At 43.7% G+C, this 21,825-nt stretch overlaps 1 protein-coding gene across 1 annotated transcript in view; it reads right to left on the bottom strand.

Moving 5' to 3' along the window:
- Nucleotides 1-19,401, bottom strand: part of chd7 (chromodomain helicase DNA binding protein 7) — a 72,858-nt gene extending 53,457 nt beyond the window's left edge. The window contains exons 1-2 of the mRNA XM_056390785.1: nt 19,081-19,401; nt 569-2,179 (exon numbers count right to left, since the gene is read on the bottom strand). Of these exons, the coding sequence (XP_056246760.1) occupies nt 569-2,060 (1,492 nt within the window). The 5' untranslated portion in view covers nt 2,061-2,179; nt 19,081-19,401. The remainder of the gene's footprint in view (nt 1-568; nt 2,180-19,080) is intronic.
- Nucleotides 19,402-21,825: the final 2,424 nt, after the last annotated feature.

Raw genomic sequence — 21,825 nt, 5'->3', positions numbered from 1 at the left:
TCCGCTCCGTCTGTTTGTCAAGCAGGTAATAGAATCACTGGAACTTCCTTTCAGAACTTTTCAGAATAAAAGCTCACAATAGATTGAAATAAAGCATTGCTGTTTTTATTTTCCAGGGAAAAATCGCCAAAGAGGAAGTGATTCTGTAGGTAACCTTTGCTTGCTGACGGAAATCTATTTTTTAAGATTTAAAAAAATCTGCCAGTTGCCGGCCTCTGGGTGTCTTATTGATCCCGAGTCAAACTATGGAGCTACGTCTGTGCCCCGGAGGAAGATCCTCTATAACAGTTCCAGGGTTGCCAAATACACTGACGGCGCAGCAGAATTAGTGTCAAGACAATCACACCAACATTTTGGTGTTAGTTCACAACCATCTGTCTAATCCTGTTTTTTATTTACACACTACATGTCAGGTATGAAAACAGCAAATCTATCTGTTGTTGTCAATATCTCAGCTTGCATAACTTTTAAATGTTTAATGTGAGGTTTCGACTTAAGTAAATAAAATGTTTGAATTGGTGCCAAATAAAAACGCAGCATGGGACAGCATCAGCTGTGTGGCGCTTACCTTGCTGTTGCTGGAGCTGAGGCCTGTTTGGACCCATCTGTGGTCCGCGCTGTGGCCCAATGCCGGGATACATCTGCCCTGCATTGGAGGGCATGTTGTGGGGCTGCTGGTGTTGGGGGTGTGGGGTAGATAAAGGAGTTTGGGGAGTTCTCTGTGGATGGGGCATAGCATTGGGTGGAGACTGCAGGGCTGTGTACCCTGCAACCTCTGGGGGCCCAGCTAGTCCTGCGCTAGGGGGTCTGCCCTGCTGGGGGGGAGGGGTTGGGGTTCCCAAAACCCGCATGGGGGACATGGATGAAGGGGAGGGGTAAGATCCCTGAGCTGGGGGGGCAAGGTGGGACTGGGGTTGGTTTTGAGACTGGGGCACATTCTGGGGGTGCTGGGTGTGGTTTAGGGGGTGCATAGGCTGGCCCTGCTGTCCTGCCTGCTGCTGCATAGGGGTAGAGTGGGTTTGAAGGGGCTGCGGTTGGTGTGGTGGTGCAGGGGGGTATCGCTGGCCCTGCTGCCCAGCTGCTGGGCCTGATCCCTGGTTAAACCTCTGGCCAAGCTGCCCTGGTGCCATGGCCTGGCTGGTGTTAGTACTGATGTTAGTATTAGCACTCTGGCCCATCCCAGGTCCAATGGCTCCATACTGGGCCTGATAGCCAGGGTACTGGCTTCCCCCAAACCCCCCCATGCCCTGTTGGTGCTGGTGGGTGTGTTGGGGCTGTCGGGATGGGGAGTGTGGGTATCGCGGTGTGTGACCCATGTTGGGATAGCCCTGGGGTTGTGGCTGGGGCTGTGGGTGTCTCATCTGGGCCCCTCCCATTCCAACATGTCCCAGGTAGTGAGATGGGTCCTGAGCAGGAGGGGGGGCCATGCTCTGTGGAGCGTAGTGTTGGTTCATGCGAGCTGCATTGGGTGTGGGCGGGCCTTGCATCCCACCATAGTTGCCTTGAGACATCTGGTAGCCTCCGATCTGATTAGGGCCGCCTCCTGGTTGTGTTGGAGGCTGCTGATAGGCTGATCTGCTCTGCTGCTGCTGCTGCTGCTGCTGCTGGCCCCAAACTCCACCCCCACCACCTCCTCCTCCGCCAGCATCACCTGGGTACCCGTGGCAGGGGTTGCTAGAGTTAGCTGGGTTATTATGGTAGTGGGAAGCCATGCCATTCATGGCCGGATTCACATTTGGCGGCCCCTGGGTGGGACCATTCTGGGCCATCATTCGTCCTGCAGGGGCACCGGACTGCTCGTAGCCTGTGTAGGGGCCGTGGTCGTACATTTGCCCCAGTTTAGGCTGCCCTGGGCCAGTCCCGGCACCGTGGATCATCCCCTGGTGGTAACCCCTGTTTCCCTGGTGCTCGTGGTTCAGGGAGGGATTAGTCTGCTGGGCTAGAGGGTTGGACTGGCCAGGGGCCGGCTGCTGAGGAAAGCAGCCTCCTAAACCATCTAATCCATCTGAGAACAGCCCTGCATCGTCCCCGAATAAACTCAACATCCCTGGGTCCGCCATGGCTGGGTGGTGGGCCCTCGGATGGAGGGGACTAGATGGAGGGAGGTGTGTTGTGCAGTGAGGAGCTAATCAGCTAGCTGCTAATTTGAAGCTTGTTACTCCATGGTCCTCATTAGATCCTGTAGAGAGACAGAGAGGGAAAGATAAATAATTATTTCTAGAAATATAGTAATACATCTTACTACAAGTCACCAGTTTAACCAAAGCTGGTGTATTTTTCTGTAGCGGTGAGCAAGATTTCAACTATCATCTCATTGTTTGGACCCACATGCAGCTCAGGTCTACAAGTCTGTCTACGTGGTTTAAACTAAGCATAACCACAATCAATACAGAGAGGAAACACAATTTAAAAAAAGAAAAAGTTTTTAGTTTCCCCAAAGTGCTTGTCCCTGTTTAGCTGGTTTATGAGCTGTTAGCTGTTAGGCAAAGGTGCAACAGATTAACTTGCTAAACAACAACGTTAATCTGTTGTAACCATCCCAGAAAAAAAAAAAAAACAACACATGCCCCAATTGGAAAAAGAATACCTCTTCTCATTCACACACCCCAAAACACACCACACTTCATATTAGCACTCCTTCCAAAACCCTCCCCCACCTCCATTTTACAACCAAACAAAAGAGCTTCTTTCTTTTTCAACACACACTTGAAGTCATTGAATGTGTGTGTGTTAGAACAAAGGGCCCAGCAGATGCAACTCTGTTTGAACAGCAGCAGCTGCCATCCAGCCAGCCAGCAATCAGCCAGCCAACAGACCAGGGAGGTTTTCCACTCACCAGCCAGTCAGTGGTTACAACTAGGTTAGCAAGGCATTAAGCTAGCTGGATGACTTGCTAGTGAATCAGTCCTGGCACATGTATGAAGACAAGGGCCTGTGCTGTCTGTTGCTTTAACTGGCTATAAAAGGAAAACAAAACATGCATACAACAAGCCTTTCTTTATATCTCTTTAGTATTTATCTTAAATAAAGTCTTTGTGTGGAAACATCTGAAAAATTGAGATGTGTAAATATAATCAACATCTGAGGGAGCGGGTGACCAACCCAGCCCCCCAGTCTGTGGGTGAAGGTACTGTAGGTGGATCTGAGCATGTGTGAACGAGTAGCTGAGCCCATATTGAAGGCCGAGGCGGGGGAGGAGACGGGGGAGGATTGCTTGTTGCTTCAATGCACTGCACAAAACACCCAATCCAACTTCTAATGCTAAAGATTTCCCCTCCTCCCCCTATTTCAGCTCATTTCTTTCCTCCTCCACACTCCTCTTCATTCATTGGTTCATTACAGATTACCACTAGGTATGTGTGATCACGTACTCATATGAAATAGTGTGCATGTATTATTCATTTCACCTTACTACTAAATATTTTGTACAATAACTAAATTGTGTCACATTAAATACCTAATTCTCCCACTCAAATGAGGTTAATAATGTTATGTTACTGTAGCAGCGGCAGCAAAAACCTTAAGTGTTAGCGGCAGGCTAACAGCTGTGTTTGACTGTACTGCATGCTCAGGCGAAACCCCACAATGCATCAGGCGAGAGGTACGGTACATCCTGGACACCTCACTAGTCTATCACAGGATTTACAGTCAAAGGAACCTTTTAGAAAGACAGAAAACAACAAGCTGAATGTCAGTGTAAGAGCGTTGTTTGTGCTAGTGTTTGTTAAACTGTGACATATTTCACATAAACACCGGCTGCTTCCTGTCACAAGGCTGATGTTTTCTCTTCAGCTCTATTCAAAAGGGATGAATGTGTTTTAACTGATTTGCGCACCAGCTTTTCATTTCTTACACCATTTGTTTTATTGCCTGTAAACCTTGAACAGCAACACAAATATATAACAGAATAATGAACTATTAGTGCTGTTGTCGATTGTAATTGCCTGGTGAACGAGGATTCTATGAGGTATTGGGTTAAATGTATTTTTGATATTTAGAAAAACCATGGCTTTGGCTGGAAGTTGCAGGAAAGCATTTTCCAACCCCCATTTAAAAACCTGCCATCTTTAATGATGCTGTCACTGAGAGTTTACACCACTACAGACACAAGAGTACGTCAAACCCCAGTATGTGGCTGGACCGTGTGCGAAATTGAGGATATGGTTGTGTAGCGCTGTAAACAACTGACATCATTGCATTGTATTTGCATTCAGTCTAGTATCAGCTGGTTTCAGTTCTTTATTTGTTTGCTTCCCTTCTCCTCTGTGATCATATAAACAGTATTTTAATACAGCTGGATTCACAATACAGCTGTGTCTGTTGTCAGACAGCAGAACGCGTATTAAACAGTGATCGAAACGTGGCCCTTTAAGTCACTTTCAAGCTGCTGCTAAAATCCTAAAAAAAAAAAATCACTTCATTTGACAGAATCACCAAACACTTAAAGACAACATCTGAGATTTCAGATGTATTTACTTAAAATGATGGTTCAGAGAGAAAGTTAGAAGAGACAGGATACCTTTCTTATTTTGTCTCCGTCTCTCTGCAGCTCACTGAACAGAGTGGATGCAAGAAAGGTGCGCCTCTCGCTCATAGACATCTACAGAGAAAACATCTAAGGTTTAAATCTACCTACAAATGCTCCATATGTTGGCAACACTGCTGCTGTTAACTGCCACCTCACAGAAACTGTTTGTGCCAATTCATTTTGAAAGAGCAACGACCGACCAATGACTTGATAACTTGATCCCTGATCTCCATCAGTCAGTCAGTCAGTCATGGACGTTCGTGTTTAGAGGGCTGTTGTCCAGCCAAAAACAAGAGAGTCTGAGTGTGCACATGTTTATTTATAGTGGTATTCCACTGTTCTAGTTAGGGACGCCGCAATCAAGTTTGTTTGTATTTTTTTTAGCCGCCAATACCGATCATCTATGCGTGAGATGGCGTACGTTATATCAGTCTCACACACTTTTTAAAAGTTCAACACAGTTGACATGTTTGGTGTCTGAGGCTGAGAGAAATGCCGTGTAAAACCAGAGTATTAACCCCAGGTGATTGGTTTAAAGGTGATCGGTGACGAAGAGCATAAAGTGCCAATCTACCAATCACATATTTTCAACGAAAAAATCTGCCAATCAATCGGGGCACCCCTAGTTCCAGTCAGCCATTTTGAAATGTAATAGACATTAGGAGTGATGGGAAAATGTGTCTGTGTATTGATAACAAAATGTGATGCTTGATCTCCTGTGTGGTTCCAATTTCTCAGGCCTTTTTAAATGTTTTCCATTATGATATTAGAACAGGAGTCAATAGCCACATATTGTCAATCATACGAGCTCTTCCTCGCCTATTCTGTACTTTGTACACTGACGTGGGAGAAAATTAGATAACGGTTATTCATTTACTCGTTAGAACAGTTTTCAGCATAAAATCAACTGTAGGCTACAGGCTATAGCCAACACCGCTCAGCTACTTCATTAACATTACTTTAATTTGTTTCTTTAAATTATATTTATTAGCTTATATCAGCCAATATTTCATTATTTGTCTGATATTCTTAAATCTATTAAGACAAAACTGTGCAGGGTTTCATTCCTGAACAGATTTTGAGGAATTAAACATTTTAACAACAAACAATTATCGAGAACAAACCATTTTCTGCCAGTACTGGTCACCAGTAGCCCAAATGTTCTGTTCTTTGTTGACCAACAGCTAGCATTAGCATGACAATGGTAAAACATCCTTCTGCTGGGAGCATCCATTCTTGTTATAAATACCAGTTAACAAGCTCATTCCTCCATGTCTCTCTGAACCACTCAGACAGGTGCTACTCTTCTCTTTACTATATTATGTTCAACAGATATGTTTTAGCAGTGCTACTATTCTATACTGTAACATGCCATTACCTCTGTGCGCTAATGGTCGACTTGCTAACGTAGCATTTAAGTAAAGTAGACTGACACCGTATTTTCCACAGTAGCTGCTCAACTACAAAGCCAGCGCTGCAGCCAGACTCATGTGGAACAATGTTTAACTGAATGATGATGATTCATTTGTTAAATTACTGCTTGTTTCTGCATATCCAGAGTAACAGTTGACGGATACATCGGATATCATCAACTGATTTAAAAGCCAATTACAGATATATCGGTATCAGCAGTTATACACAAGAAAGTAAGCAATGGGAAGTCAAAGATAGTTGCTTTAGACATTTCAGAAAGCTAAAGAAAGGGTCAAAGTTATATTGATATTTAAGGCGTACTGAACAACATCAACAATCAGCACAGTGAATTAAATTAGTTTTTTTTTTTCTACCAAGCTATAGATAAGTAGTAAAGACGAATAGGCAGAAAAACATCCTTTCGCCAGACGCCAGAGAGGATCCGGTCACCATCAGATTCCTGGTCACCCCTCTTACCATGGCCGGCCCCTTCTCCCCGAGAGAAACGGGACGCACCGAATCTCAATTTAAAGTGTCACGGTAAAGTGTCTGAATACTTATGTCAATGTGATATTTCAGTTTGTTTTTTAATTTGAAAAATCTTCTAAATTTCTGTTTGTCCGTTGGTGATGTATGAGAATTTTCTATTTTAAAGTGGAAAAATTAAAAGGGGTCTGTGAGTGTATATATATATATATATATATATATATATATATATATATATATATATGTGTGTGTGTGTTTCTAATGGTTATGTATGTGTATATATACACAACGCATGCATAGCCATTACAAAACTTGCGTTCAGCTGCTACATCCACAGCAGTGGAAGCAGCAGCTATGAAACACTGTTACATCACTTCCTGTGTATCTCAATCACTACAGGAAGACGTGTGTGTGTGTGTGTGTGTGTGTGTGTGTGTGTCAGGTGAGAGTAATCAAGTGTAATTTCACATCCTTTGCTGCAAGCTACTACAAAGGCAACTGATTTCCTGTCAGCTCTGCCAGACATACACACAACATTACACTGAATTCTACTATATACAATATCTGTAGCTGGTATAAACGTGCGTGTGCGTGCGTGTGCGTGCATGTGAGCCTTGGGGCTTTCATCAGATCATAGCTCTAGTTAAAAGTAGGAAGGTAAAAGATTCATTCTCTCTGAGTAAACTCTCCCTCAGTCATGGAGCAGACAAGCCTTCACTCCTCTTCAGCCCAAGCTCCGACACTCATCTCCATCTCACAGCAAACACACACACACACACACACACACACACACACACACACACACACACAGCAAACACACACACACACAGTTTGGCACTGAGGCCCAGCTGTTACTGCAGAGGGAATTAGGTGAACGGTCAATGTGCCGATTTAGACGTCAAATCTCATCAAAGGATGAGGCATTTAGCCAACCACACCCCCCCCCCCCCCTGCCGTAACCTACACATGGCGAGGAGTCCAGAGGAGGTGGGACCATATCAGTCCCAACAACCACCGTAGACAGGACGACATCAAACACATTCATCTGGACATCACAGGTACCGTTTACCTGGCACCACTTTACAATAAGACCATTCTTATAAAAAGATGTTTATTAATTAGCTTGTTCAAACTTTATAAATCAAATGTGTTATAATTTTGTTACAAATTAGATAAAAAGCATTTGTACCTGTCCTTTATTTATAACCGGTAAAAAGGAGCCTTTTATTGTAAAGTGTAAAACACATCAGCATTTAATAATGAGTTACTATAAGGCTTCTTGTACCAGTTATAATAGTAACTCATTATTAAGATTAATGAGTACTAAGCATTAACTTGATCTTGCCTGCATCAACTGTTATAACTTGTTTATAATAGTTTATGAGTAGTAAAGTGTTACCCGAATTAATAACCTAATTATAAACCGTTTATAAATCCTTTATAAAAGGGGGAACTTATTCCTATATCTATAATAGAGGTGGACGATGTGCAAAACAATCAATCAATGCGATTATTTTGAGGGATATGAGTCGTGATATTAGTCGTGTCTCTGTAGCACGTCTGTGGTTGTGACATGTTTGTGATTTGGAAATTACACTTGACCATATTGCGTAAATCAATAATATTTTGATCGACTGTTCAGCTCTTATTCATAACTAACTCAAACTGCCGTGTAGTGTAGTGTAGTGTCTCAGCAGCTGATTAAGTCTTCACACTGCGCTCGGCGGCTCGTGTTCCTGTAGCAACACGCCCACACCAACACGGGGCCCTTACATTTGGATTCAGCGTGAACATGTCAACGCCACCGTGATGCAGTATGCCCTCGGAGACAAATCAAGTGACACACGGGTGTTCAAAAAAAAAAATCTCCATCTGTCGTCGTAAACACTTTGTATGAATTAGTATTGATCGAAACGCATGTGATCGGAACCGATATAAAGGGTTTTGATTGGCTCGTTCTGGCTAGCATCTCTTTGGGTTGTCGACAAAAATAATCTGAATATTTCAACTTTGAGAAATTGTGATTTGTTTTGAACTTTTCTTTTAAAAACATCCTACAGACCAAATGATTAACCAGTTAACTGAGAAAATAACAGTTAGTTACAGCTGTGTAGCACAGCATCAGTGCTAATCTGCCTTCCTCTTTCACCTCCTAAAAACACTTGGTGGTTAATACATGCATGTTCGTTACCACATACAGGCCCGTCAATGAGCCGCTCGCTGGCAGAAAGAGAAAGCAATAGTGAGACAACTGAGAGGTTGTGTTCAGTTATGTGGCTTCACGAAAGCACACTGATGTTTATCAGCGTCTTCAGAGGTGATGGCTTATACACGCTCAACCTCCAAAAAACAACAAAACAAAAAACACAGGGGCCAGTTTCAAGAGAGGAAGATGATGAGTTAATAAAGGAAACTTCATCACCAGCACAGGAGGTGCTTCGTCCAACGCTGCGTAACAACCCAAGTAAAGACTGGTCATGAAATTAAAGACTTGCTTAATGTCCCCATCAGTTGCATATATTCCTACAGAAGTAAAAATCTGTCATTAAGGCAACAGGAACTCTTATTACACAAATTAAAATTATTATATTTAATTAGAGAAAAGAGCAGAGTATATAGTCTGTGTGATGAGGGAGAAAAAACACTAAATATCAGCCTGTTGATCAGAAACTGAAATATTAAGTCACAGTCATTTCTCTTAACACAAATCAGCTCTGTGGTTGTTCCTGCTACCTGCTACAGAGGGTGATTTTACCATGATGACACACACACACACACACACACACACACACACACACACACACACACACACACACACACACACACACACACACACACACACACACACACGCCTATGTAAGCTACTGAATGAACTAAACAATGGTTGGATGGTAGCGTTGCAACTAACTGCAGGTTGTTTTCTCAATTTATTGATGATCCTTTGGTTTAATAAAACAATAACAAAAAAAACACCTTGAGTGTGAAAAAGAACAAACTGTCTGAGCAACAACCCAAAAACAAAACATAGTCCATGTACTCCATGATAAGACCAAGAAAAGCAGTGGTATGTTTGAGAACCCAGAACGATCAAAAGTCTGGCAGCTTGGGTTTGAAAAGTGAAGTAAATTCGTTTTAATTGAATAATCACTGAATCAACTAATTGTTGCAGCTATAATAAACAGCAGACAGCTGAGATAGTTTGAAGACGGGAACAAAGTCTTTCTTTTGATCCACTTGTGCGTTGTTACTCCAAGCAAACGACGTCCCAAAACAAAACACGATGAACTGTATCACAACTTTGACGCAACAGTTTTATTATCCAGTTCAAACAGAGACGAAATATAAAACCCGGGTTCGATTCCGTCACCGCTGGAGTCCAACAACATAATTAACAGCTCCACAAGTTCCTCCTCACCTGAAACCAACACGTAAATCACCCGGGCGGCTCCAACATGTGTAGCTGTGGCCCGACTTGATAAATGAAGTGGCGATCACCAGCCGGGCTCAGGAATTCACACTGACTGCGCAGCTCTGTCAAAACCACAATTATCGAGGCCGTCCGTTCAGCCAAGCCGAAACCACAGAATATCACTGCCAAGTTAGTGCGACTGAATGGCCTCTCCAGCAGCCAGAGGCATTACACTGCCATTCACTGCAGAGCATTAGAGATGAGCCTTCATTTAACAGAAACCCAAACAGGAACTGTAATGAAAACACAACAATACGGAGTCCCACTTATATATGAACACACACACATAGATGTATTTCTTTAAAAAAGAAGCTCATCGCAGTATTGCGCACTTTAAATGCACGTCATCTTCTTGTCCTATTACATTTGTTAGCTGTTGAAATGTCAAAATGTGTGTCAACACTGACGAGTAACCCAGTGTCAAATTTCTAGTTCTACCAGTCCACACACCGGGTGATTTAACTAATAACTTCTTCCAGACTGAGCGAAGGTGTGTCGGTCTCTGACGTCACCTCACAGTGTAAACTGTGTGTGGAATGAGAACCTGCAGGCGCTCGGCACTCTTTGGCACAACGCTCGTGTTTCTAGGTGTAAACATTGTTGAAAGCCTCTCTCTGACCCAGTCGGAGGAATCCGGCGGACAGTTTGCAGATGCACCGGGTCAGAGCTGAGAGGGGAAAATGATCCTTTTCTTTATCTGTTTATTTTAAACAATAAAACTTTGGCAAAAAAAAGAAAGAAAAAAGGAAATTTTCGGATTTTATCTGTCGCGACTGATCTGAAATGTCACAACACAACTTGACCGCACAACTCTAAATCACATGGCGTGCGCAATCTTAGTCTGCGGTGACGAGAGAAAGGAGGAAGAGTGATCAGCCAGCAGCGGCTGAATGCAGTCCTGTCTGTGCTGTCAACAGTTTGGCGGCTAAACTGTCTGTAGCCTCCAGGCTTTACAACAGGAAATCTCTGCCATGTCAACAACACCATGTTTCCTCCGAGACGCAGGCAGGCAGGCACAGACAAACAAAACAGAGCCAAAGAAACAAACTACACCAAAAGCTCAGCAGACGCAACCTAAATAAGACACATGAAGTGAGTGATCTCCCTCTTCCTCTGGAGAACACGTGTGCACCCACCCACCTCCCATTACCACTAGGATCTAAGCCGCTATAATTTATACCTTTGTTCCCAAATGGAGGACAGCACGCAGGAGCTGGCTAGCTGTGTGTGTAATTACGCTCAAGTGAGGGGATGCAGGGCCGTGTGTTTGGGGCTGGGATTTGAGGCCCGGAAGGAAGGAAGAGAGAAGAGGAGGTGGAGGAGGAGGAGGGGATCTAGAGAGCGAGAGAAGAAAGAGAGAAGCAGTGAAGCTCGAGAAAATCTGGTTATGTTACGCACGGCTGCTTCGTTAATGGACAGTGTGTGTGTGCGCGCAGTGTGCATGTCGGGCAGTGTGTGTGTTTGGAGGTGGGGGGGTGAGGGGTGGGCAGTGGGGGTGGGTCAGCAGGAAAGGGCTGTGTTTATCCAATCTGTTCCCTGCCTTTACCATGTGGTAGGAAAAACCACTGGCCAGCTCTCAGCCTGATCACAGAGGACGCGGAGGGCGAGAGACAGTGTGTGTGTGTGTGTGTGTGTGTGTGTGTGTGTGTGTGTGTGTGTGTGTGTGTGTGTGTGTTCACTGAGCTAAAAGAACCTGTTATACGGTTTCTGAAACTGACTGTCTACTCTCTGGAAATCACTCGCATTTGTGAGCGAATCAACCAGAGAGACAGAGGGAGGAATAGAAACCGAGAGAAGTATGACACCGGAAAAAAAAAAAACCATCATTACATCTTTAATTATCCTGTGAATTCTCTTAATTCCTTCAACTTATCAAAACTTTTCTTCTAAATTTAAAAAAAAAAAAAAAAAAGGTAAAAAGAAAATCAGTCATTCATTCATATCGACTCGTGCTGGACGTCCAAACAGTATCGCAGCTCTTTGTTTTGAAGTAGGTTCAATTCAGAGGCAAGTCACAATGAGTGTGGTTATAAAAGGCTGCTCAGATAAGACGAGGTGACGACGAGCAGAGCAGAAAGCACAGAGCTGTCAGGAACGATTCAATCTGCCAACCTGATCGCTGTAGATCCGATTCCGATGTGATCTCTACAGAAAGTGACCCACAAAAACGAACTTCATTCAAGTCACTGCACACACATGGGGGGGGGGGGGGTTGTAAGACGTAAGATGAAACCAGCTCGTCACCCCCCCCACCCCACCCCCACCCCAGTGGCGCATGAAGGAGGGAATTTATCTCAAGAATACCTTGCTTCCGTTGTGACTGGTCATCTCCGCTCGTTCACGAAACAGGTCACTAGGTATGAAACGCATTTAGAACGAGCTGTAAAGAAGCTGATGCAAATCATGCGTGATTTGGAAGACAAATCTGGGTCACGTTCTGATCGGCCTCCGTACGCGGTGAGGTCAGTGGAATAATTTTGAATCCTTTAAGAGCCAGAGCCCTACATGTATAAGTCGAAGCAGAGCTACGGCTCTTTAACAGATCTCTGCAGCTGTTTTATCGCTGTGAGAATTCACTGTAAGGTTTTCAGACAGTAGGTGGGTTTCCATTCACCTGCAACTTCAATATGTGCAGAAGAAAAGAAAAAAAATCTGAGAGTAAAGTTACAGAATCTCTGGGGGAAAAAAAAAAAAGATTCAATCTTGTCTGGAGGTGGAAAAGTTGATGTATCAATTAAAGCCAAATGAAAAGCTTCTGCTCCACTGAAGAGACAAAAAGAAAAATCCTTTACAGATCCAAACATGAGGAGACGGCAACGTCCCTCAGATTAATGACTTAAACATAAATACCATATTTTCATCAAGTTGCGGTTTGACTGATCTTCTGGTAAAAACATCATCGTTCCTCTTCTAGTGCCGTGGTTATACCCAGCTGTTTACGTCAACAACCAACTCCTAATATTCAATTTTGAGCCACGGTTGGATGGAAACCCAAGCTGCTCTCGCTGGCGACCGGGAACAACAGATCTCTGATCTAGAAAAGCGTTTTATTAGGAACCGGCATTTCATTCTGGAGCTGACAGAAAAAGAAAAAAAAAAAAAGAAGATACAGTAACTCAGACAACAACGCTTCACCACTGCGGGGAGCAGAAAAGCATCCCAGAATGCACAGCAGCTTCCACTTCCTGTCACCAAGAACAGAAACCTGAAGCTGCAGCGGACACAGCTCTCACCAGCACTGGACAGTTGAAGGTCACGTGCACACTGATACGACGACCGTTCGAGCTCCGTGAATAATGTCCGCCCATAAGATAAGATAAGATAAGCCTCAATTAACTTGCATTATACAGCGTTTTTTGGGTTTTTTTTTTGTTTGTTTGTTTGTTTTTTTAAATTGCAATAGCATTACTTGCATCACATGACCAGGGGCATGCAAGTGCTGGTGTAAACAGGAAGTAACACGACGCTCGACGCTGCAGTTGTAGTTATAAAAGGCAGAATTTAACTACACAATGCAAACTGGTTTCCATATTGCAAAGAACTGAAGCTGTACTTAGAGAGAAGGGGAGGAACTACCCAGTATTAGCACAGTGTTCCTAATAAAGTGCTCCGTGAGTTTATAATCTTACATATCACAGTCAACAAGGGGCTGCAGCATCTGGCGCACATTCAGCTCAGGTGAAGAGGAAGGTCATGGCAACCAGGTAAGATGATATCTACTGAACACTCTGAGTTATGGTCACTTTTCTCCCAGCGACGCCAGAGACATCTTTTTTCTTTTTAAAAATCCCTCAATTTTCAATATGGAGGGTGTAAACGTACATGAAAATCAGAGATCAAACTGCTGCAGGTGAGGAGGGGGGGAAACAGTTACTCAGTGATGCAAATTAGTTTTCACACCAGCATCCTGCCACTGTTACAGGCTTCGGGGGAAAACCCTGCAACTCAGAAATTTAAAAAAAAAAGGTGGTAGACTTTTCAAAAACTACAGGATTTGTCACTACCTGGGAGTCTGGGAAAAAAAAAACACCAGTGGTTTTTGGGCTGTTGAGAGATTCGTCATCACTGTGCAGAGAAAGTACGTGAAGCTTTTGGAAATACTTCTGAGCAAACGAGAACATCACAGGCCGTGCTTTCTTGATTCTCGGTCTAGATTTTAATTTTTAAACAAAATATGAATAAGAGAGGAGCTTCCAAAGAAAGGCTTCTTGTGATCAATTTCCCACAACCCTGAACACACTGACGTAGGTCTTTATGCAACAGCAAACAGGAAGGCGCACACACACAAACACAGAGTATAGACCAGGCTCGCCCGCGTGCTACCCCCACATCTCCCCAATCAATCACTGCTATTGACATGCCCTCAATGGGACAGGCAGGTCTGGACTTTTTTCACAGATATTGGCCACTTCCCTTCCCTGCCCCGCCTGCCTGCCTGCTAACAACCAATTAACTGCCAGAGCCCCTCCACACACACACACACACACACACACACACACACACACACACACACACACACACACTTTCTCTTGAGGATCAAAAGTGCCTCCGTTGAGGGCCTGAACAAAGTCCTAAGAAGTGTTTTTATAACTACAGCTGGGTTATATTTCAGCTGGAGATAGCACTAGAGATAATGACCAACATTAACTAACAATAACGCACAAAAAGCGCGACAGAATCATTTAAGATGAGACGTGATGGGAACAGGTTTACCGGACACTTTTAAGGAGGTGCACACATCTTTACCTCTCCTCTCTCTGACCTTACCATCCATCTCCACCTTCCTAAACTGGAGGTCGAGCCGTGTGCATCACTCGAGAGGCGGGCGCCACATCTGTGCCATGCACCAGGAAACTTCAGAGATTTTTTGTGGAGCTGATTCAAGCTGCTTTCTCTCAGCGATGGGATATTCATCACACCAAAATATTTCTAGTGGCATGTCCCAGGTTTTTAGCTTTGCTTATTTGTTTCCCAGCAGCAGTGGGGTTAGACGGCGTACGAGAGCAGAAGGATGAAGAGGCAAAACAGGATGTGTCATACATCAACACTGGGAGAGGTCAAGGATGGATTAGAAAGCAAGCACACATATGGGTCAGATGTATACACACACACCCTCACACCCTCTTGTACATCTATATCTTCGTAAGGACCTAACGTGAACCTTAAAACAAAGATTAAACCACTTAAACTCACAACGCTGTGGGACCTGACAAGTATAGTGCGCTCCTGGTTGTAGGACCCCACAAATATAGTAAAAACACCCTCATGCGCACAAATTGAGAAAGAGAAAAACACATTCAGCCCACACACAAACACTTGAGAGCTTTACTAACACCAGCCTCTCTCTTCTAGGCAGAGCACTTGGTCCAGAAGGCCCTTGCTGCAGGAGGGGGATAGGGGAGACGAGTGAGGCAAAGGGGGAAGAGGAGGGAGTGACAGGTGAGAAGGAGGGATGAGAGAGAGCGAGCGAGAGAGAAAAGACAGTCATGACAACAGTTTTGAATTTCACCATGGTGCTAACCTCTTGGCTGGAAATGGGAGAACGTAGGGGAGGGGTGGGGGTGGGGGGGGGGGGTGGAGAGAGAACGAGAGAGGCAGAAAAGGTGTGAATGAAGAGCAGAAAGAAGAGGAGGGAGCTCGTGCAAGGGCAAAGAGGGAGTGGGTGGGTGAGGGGGTGGAGGTGGAGCGATAGATGGCAAGATGAAAGAGACAAACAGTGATGGGGACAAACAACAGCACCACTTCTCATCTCTGCTAACAGGGCTGCCATCCAACAACACATGATGATAGGAGACAAAATGGCCACCCTAACAAACACCAGTGCTCTGGCTCAGCCACCCAACACCAGGCTTTCAACGCCCGACCGTCCATCAGGATCTACTATCTCCCGAAAGAACATGTCAGCTCAGTATCACCTGGTGGTCAGTATGATCCACTGTCAAACCGACACTGGCTATAGTGAGGGGATGCTTCACTGATTACTTTCAAGTCTGGAGTCTGATCAGAAAAATAAGTGCAGCTTTCAGGAAGGAAGTTGGTAAAAAAAAAATCTGCAGCAACTTCATAAATACAACAATTCCCACAAAGTATGCAAATTAGAAAAACTGCATCACCCATACACCATATAAAAGAATCTCCAAAACTCTAGACTGATGGTAATTTTGTTTAGAGTGGTCTCTGAATGTCTTTAGGGGTACTACTGACTTTTCATCCCCTCACACACACACACAAACTTATTTTAAACTTTGGCCTCTCCTAATCTGGCCCTTGTGCTCCGAGCGATTCAGGCGCAGTATGAAAACTGAAAGCTCAAATTGTAAAATGGGTGAAATCGTCAAAAACAACCAGGGGACAGCTTATTCAAAGATGGACTCGTGTGCCAAACAGCATTCACTCTTCCATACGATAAAGTGACTGAACAACACGGCCTCAGCGTGCAGGAGAATGGTTAATATATCTATATGGTGATTAAAAATGTCAAGTCAACTCTGAATGTATGACTCACCTTGCTTCATGTGGTGTATCCCCTATTTGACCCCTAGTTTAAGGTGGCAGGGGTTTCCCTGGCTGTGTGTGAAGCGATGTCAGGTACACTGGCAGCGTAATGGGCACAGGCATGACAAACATCGACATGTTTCACATAGTTATCTCCATACCACTACAGAAATGTGTAATTTTTGGAGAACAAGGGACCGGATATTTCTTTAGGCTTAAGTACAAATCACACACAAGCAATCGTTTCCAGTGGCATTTAACCAACACTTTACTTTCTATAGTACGAAATATTGATCTTATTACTGCCTACGTATGAGACGTTTGTGCTTTTACCCTCAAGGATTACAGCCAGAGTTAAGACAAACAACTCCAAGGTCACCAACACAACTTTAAAAAAAAAGGCACCATTTAAAAAGAATAAAAGCCATTAAAAATATATCTGATTTGTCACTAAATCTGGATCACATAGGAGGAAATTTAACTTAGTCCAAGTTACAGTTTAGTCCAACAAACCAAGGCAGCATTGAAGCCCAAAAGGGGGAAAGAGCGCCTCAACTTTAACCACAAGAAAAGACGGAGACAAACGAGAGAGACCAAATAGTGCTGAACATCTGTTGTGTGTGTGTGTGTGTGTGTGTGTGTGTGTGTGTGTGTGTGGACGGGGCCTCTTATCTCTCCCTCTGTGGCCTGCTAAACATGACTAGCTGCCATCTTGGCTCGCAGACACAAGGTGGTGGGGGTAGAGGCTCCTGGCTCTGAAGCAGACAGGAGGAGGAAAATAACGAACTAGCACATGTCCACTGAATGTGTCAGACTGTGAATAAAACCACCATGTGAGAATGAATAGCGACGAGTGTGTGTGTGTGTGTGTGTGCTTTGAGGACCAACAACGCTTTGGTTGTTGTTTTTTTTTTGTTTGTTTGTGTGTGTGGTGTTGTTGTTGTTTGTTTCAGTGATTTTAGCGCGGGCCAAAATTGTGCGAGATCGACAGGGTGACCATTATTGCAAGTTGACCGATTATAACACACGTAATGGAGCGGGAGGGCAGCGCGACAGACACGCGGTAAAAGTCCGGCTAACGGCAGAGAAACAGCCGTTGGTGTGTCCCGTAAGAGACGCGTCGCTGCGGGACCAGCACCGGCAGGTGTTGTGGGAAGAACCGTTTTTTTCTCCCGTCCGCACCGATGTAACAAGTGCAGCCATGGCGGTTATCAAACTTCGGTGGCCGGATACAGCGAGACGTTACAAAACAAGCTGTCACAACAAACGCCCCAACTCAGGAAAAAAAAAAAAAAAAAAAAACACCTAATAGAGAGCAGGTAATCTCAGTTTGCCGTTTAACTTCGACAAAAAAAAGTGAAACCAAAGATTCGTAAAGTTAATTTCCCTGCCTGAAAGCTAGGCACCGACGGTTACCAGAGGTGGGTGGGGGGGTGGGGGGGGGGTAATGGTCGCCGCTCGTACACAATGAGGATGAGGACCCACTAGCAGGCTAGCTGAACTTCTGTGTCCTAGCGCTGGGCTAACCTCCAGCGGCTAGCACGGCTAATTAGCCTATCAGCGGTATTTCGCACGTCGTTCCGGACCGAGGAACGACTCGCTCATCTCGGGTTTTTTTCCTCAAAATAAGACACTTTACTCCCCAGTCCGAGGCTGCATATCAAGGCAGCGGTGTTCCTCGAACACTTAGGGGGGGTTTCGGTGACACAAATCGTGTTAGAAACAACGTGAAAAACATGGTTGTGTGGAATGACCGCCTGGCCTCACAGATCTCCCCCCCCCCTCCCTCCTCTCCACTGCTCTGTCCCTTCCGTCCAATAAAACTAGCGACTACTACGTGCACTTCACACTGCCCCCTTCCCATAAAAACACGCATACTTTGTGGAAATACAACTATTATTCACACTTTTATGTGGAAACACTTTAATTCAACCCAGGCGAAGCGTTTTTTGGGGGTAATATCTGCCAAGTATTCTCCGCTGGGAATCTCCCCCAAAGAGCTCCGCTCATTCAGGCGGCCAGTGACTCACCTCTACGCTCGAGCCACCTCGTGTCTCCTGGAAGCTTCAACACAATTAGCTAACAGGGCTAACACACACTTTTTAACAACACAATCAAAGTCAACATTTCAAGATATACAAAAATTCAACAAGTTGCCGGGGGAGATGGGCTCGGAAACAGAGACGCTCTCGGTGTTGTGCTGGAAATTTTTCTTTCCACTTTTCAACTGACTAATGGGACTGTTGTGCGTGTGTATGTGTGTGTGTATGTGTGTGTGTGTATGTGTGTGTGTGTGTATATGCGAAGCGGCGATACAGCGGGTGGCAAAGCTAAACTTGCTATTGTTAGCATGTCGGCATGGCAGCTACATGGACCTTCAATGACTTTCTGGTGAAATGAGAAAAATAATAACAGAAGCGAAATAAAAACCAGCACCCCCCTTTGAACACGGTCCCTCCATTGAGTTGGACCTGGACGAAATACCCTTTCGACTGAAACCTCAACTCGCACGGCGGATTAAAGAGTCCGATAGCGCTGAAAAAAGTATGGAAAACTTACTATTCAGAGAGGATATAAATTGTTCTAATCGAGAACCAGCGGTTACAACCAAACAATCGCACTTGTGCTGAAATATGTTCGACAAAATGTAAAATTCACTCATTCAAAAAGGGGGCATTTGTTAGCTTACCCAGCAAGCTCGGTCACTTTGGGGTTTTTCTTTTATCAAATCAACTCCTTGTTGGTACGGTTAGTATCTCCGCTTGCTCGAAAAAAAAAAAAAAATCCACCGTGGTCCTTTTTCGTGTGAAATATAAATAAACAGAGGGGGAAAAAAGTTCAAGTTTTATGTTTTTCATTAAATATTTCTCCGGCGTGTCTCGCATCCGCAACCTCGCCGACTAGTGTGCGTTGCTCTTCTCTCCTTTGTGTTAATTTCACTCGAATCGAGTTTAATCCGATCGATCCCTCGGCTGGTCGCGCTCCCGAGTCCTCCCCTCCAGACACTCGCTCACCTTCCTTGGCCAGGGGGGGCGCGCTCCCGAGGACCTCTCATACAGATAAACAGGCAGCGTGCGCGGTCACTGACCTCGCCATGCTCGTGTGAAGCTGTCTATAAGCTCTCATATAGGGATGGGAAAAAAAAATATATATGAGTCAATTAGACTGTGATTTGTTGAGTCCATGTTTAATTTATTTTTTTAAGTGTTTAAATGGAATGATATAATATATAAGATAAACACAATAGCAGCCAGAAACCTGTTTGGAAGCACAATACAAACCGATATCCAGGGCCACTGTTCTCAGCATAGGGAAAATAGTTTGTAATAGTCTTAACATTTATCAGGACAAACAAGTTTTTAATTAACATATTTGTTTATTTAATACGTAGATAAATGAATAACTTGCCTCCAGGAATAAATATGTGGTGATAGGTCTAATCTTTTTTTATGTTGAATACCTCTGATTTGTGTTAGTCTTAGAGGAAAACAAAGCTTTTTCACATGCCAGAGACCCCAAACTAATAATGTATGTTTTAGTGACGTGGTAATTCGTTGGATAAGAGTTTGCTTCAGATTTCTTGTGCTAAAAAACGTAGCAAAGGGGAAATTGTTTGGTGACGTGTGTCTTAACATTTATCAGGACAAATAAGTTTAAAATGATCATATATATTTATTTATTTATTATGTATAGGGATGAATCACTTGCCTCCAGGAATAAATATGTGCTGGACGTGGTGATAGGTCTAATCTTTATAGTTATAAACTCGTGCTGTGATGCTTTAAATTTCTTTGTTTTATGTTCAATACCTCTGATTTGTACATCCATGCCTTGTGTGAGTCTTAGAGGAAAGCAAAGGTTTCCAGTTTTTCAGACCCCAAACTAATAATGTATGTTTTAGTGACGTGGTAATTCATTGCATAAGAGGTTGTTCCAGATTGTCGTGTTTCTTGTGAGTTGTTGAATGACTGTAACGGGAGAAAAACTCTAACAGCGACTTGCCCGGCTTTTCAACAACCCTGCAACCACTGGGTCAAAGAGTCTTCATTGCCATGATTGTGCAAACAGGAAAAGTGTCAAGCCAACAGGAAGAGGAAACTTCATTTGAATGTTTCTGTGCTGATTATGACTGACATGAGCACAAGGTCTGCATTGTAAAAGAAGCTGGAATAAGTCTCTTTTTTCCTCTTTATATAAACATTAACACAGGGATGCCCCATAACCTCTGATCTAATGAAGACACGGCTCACAATACGTCACTCTTTTATGTCCCATCCAGCCGGCAGGTGGCTGTAACTCCTGGTTGATAATGCTTTCTTGGTATTTGATTTATGTTGTTTGTACACTAGTGCCATATTCCCATGTTTAATGTCTTTACCCGGATACTTGTAGTTTAATTTTGAAAATAACTTCACATGTCAAAGGCGACCTAGTTACAAAATGGCCTTTTTGTCAGTTGTGAAATTCCCTCATAGGTTAGGACCCAGTCAGCTGCTGTGGCCTGCTAGTGCCAGCATTAGACTGTAGCCCCTCCCCCTCCAGAGAATAACAATTATGAAATCAGTTAACTTATAGGAGTGATTTAACTGTTACACAATAGATCAATTTCACAAACTGCTCAATATGAGTATTTCCTCACTCGGCTTTTCTCCAGCAGCTCGACCTTAAAAAGAATAGGCCGGGACTAGTTTGGCACGTCCTGAGTCCGAACCAGAGTCGGAAAGAAAAGTTAAGAGCTGACGTGAGAAACACAAACATATTAATCAACTTGAATCAAATTCATTTTCATTTTAGTTATCATCTTTTTTTTTGTCCTTGGAGGCTCAAAAGTTTGTGCTGTGCTCCTGCATTCTCAGTGGAATCAGCAGCTTCATCCTAAAAATACATAGATACATAAATAAATAGAAATAAACTGAGCACAGTGAAGTTTGTTGCAGCGACGCAATTTCAATTCTGTTTCCACAGATCTGCATCTGTCACATGCAGCTCACTGAGCCACCCCCAAAATGTCTGATTCCACAGCTCTATATCTGGCCCTTAGGACTCACACCAAATATCAGAGGTTATCATTTTAAACTATTTATATTAAATACACTGGTATTTTTGTGTCAGCTTCTCCCTGTTGCTCACAACATGGCGGCAGGAGATTGTTTTGGTTCCTGAGTTTGAACATGCCCTATCATCATCCTCGGAGGCAGGCCTACAAAGAATGAGGAAATGCAGCTTGGAGTCGAAGGAGGTTTCTGGAGGAGTTTCATACAAGCAAAGAGATATTTTGATCTAGAGAAGGTATACCCTTCATATACATATGTTCATACTTGATTGTTTTTCTTCATTTTTTTTTGCATATTCCAATGTGAAAAAAAAAACTTACACTGTTACACAGCTTTAAAAATAACTTTTTTTTGCATCATATGCATCATATCTACATTTG

This window comes from Seriola aureovittata, chromosome 12 (assembly GCF_021018895.1).
Source record: "Seriola aureovittata isolate HTS-2021-v1 ecotype China chromosome 12, ASM2101889v1, whole genome shotgun sequence".
Classification (NCBI taxonomy): domain Eukaryota; kingdom Metazoa; phylum Chordata; class Actinopteri; order Carangiformes; family Carangidae; genus Seriola; species Seriola aureovittata.
This window is presented reverse-complemented; position numbering and strand designations above follow the sequence as displayed.